This window comes from Myotis davidii, unplaced genomic scaffold (genome assembly GCF_000327345.1).
Source record: "Myotis davidii unplaced genomic scaffold, ASM32734v1 scaffold1367, whole genome shotgun sequence".
Taxonomy (NCBI): domain Eukaryota; kingdom Metazoa; phylum Chordata; class Mammalia; order Chiroptera; family Vespertilionidae; genus Myotis; species Myotis davidii.
Window position 1 is genome coordinate 42,658 of NW_006297751.1, and position 1,164 is coordinate 43,821.

General features: G+C 46.9%; 1 protein-coding gene across 1 annotated transcript in view; it reads right to left on the reverse strand.

The window, feature by feature from the left end:
- Positions 1-1,164, reverse strand: part of LOC102752315 (complement C3 alpha chain-like) — a 12,990-nt gene that overhangs the window by 5,053 nt on the left and 6,773 nt on the right. Inside the window, exon 6 of the mRNA XM_015570229.1 lies at positions 950-1,113. Within this exon, the coding sequence (XP_015425715.1) occupies positions 950-1,113 (164 nt within the window). The remainder of the gene's footprint in view (positions 1-949; positions 1,114-1,164) is intronic.

Here is a 1,164-nt window from a genome sequence, read left to right on the forward strand (position 1 = left end):
TAAATAAAAAGAATATATACTATAAAACTATGCCAACAGCTGCTACCAAAAAAAAAAAAAATGACTGAAGGTCTAAGAAACTGAGAATGTGATTTAGACCCATCCAGAGAAGAGAGTCTAACACAGGGGTTTGGAGACACTGAGAATGTATCTAGAGCCCATTTGTGAGTAAATAATAAAGTTGGAGCTTGGGGCCCCTGAGCATATAGTGTAGAATCCAAAAAGTGACACTGAGCCCTGGCCAGGTGGCCTAGTTAGTTGGATCATTGTCCCATGCACCAAAAGTTTGCAGGTTCCATCCCTGTTCAAGGCATATATGGGAAGCAACACATGGATGTTTCTCTCTCACATCAATGTGTGTGTGTTTTTTCTCTGTCTCTCCCTTCCTCTCTCTCTCAAATCAATAAGCATATCCTTGGATGAGGATTTATTAAATATCTCAGAATGCCACCAGAGAGAAAGGGGATCAAACTGAAGCCTGAGCTTGCTAGACTTGAGGTTGCTGAAACCATGGTCTAAAACCCAGCTGGAAGAGAGCAGACTTTGATAAGACTCTAGAAAACTGAGAACATGATCTAGAATCCACAGTAAGACAAGGTAACACTAGGAGCCTCGTGGAACTCAGTGCATGGTCTAGAACTCGCCAGTGGAATAGGATAAGATGGGAGGCCTAGTGGAACTGGAAACATGGTTTAGAACCCATCAGAGAGAGGCTCACCCCTGAACCTGGGTCTTGAGAACGTGATCTGGACACCAGGAGGGAAAGGGGGCTCAAAATGCAGCTTGAGGCACCCAGAATTTAGTCCAGAATCCATAAACACAACAAAAACCTGATTTCTCAACTTCATTTCAATCAACTGCCTCTCTTGGTCTCAGCATCTTATCTGGGTGGCCAGCCAGGCCAGAGGAGGTAAGGATGCATTTGCCTGGGGGATGTGGGACCACTTGCCTGGGTGGAGCCATAGCCACCTCCGTAGTATCTCTGCTCGTTGAGCCAGCGCACAACAGGAGGTACAGAGTCAAAGTCTTTGAGCAGCAGCAGAGCCAACAGGGCATAGGATGTGGCCTCCACACTGTAGAGCCTTTGGCCAGGCTCCTCCCAGCGGTTCTTATCTACAAGAGAGAACACCAGCCCCCATGCTCACTGCTCTGTCCACCCTGCAG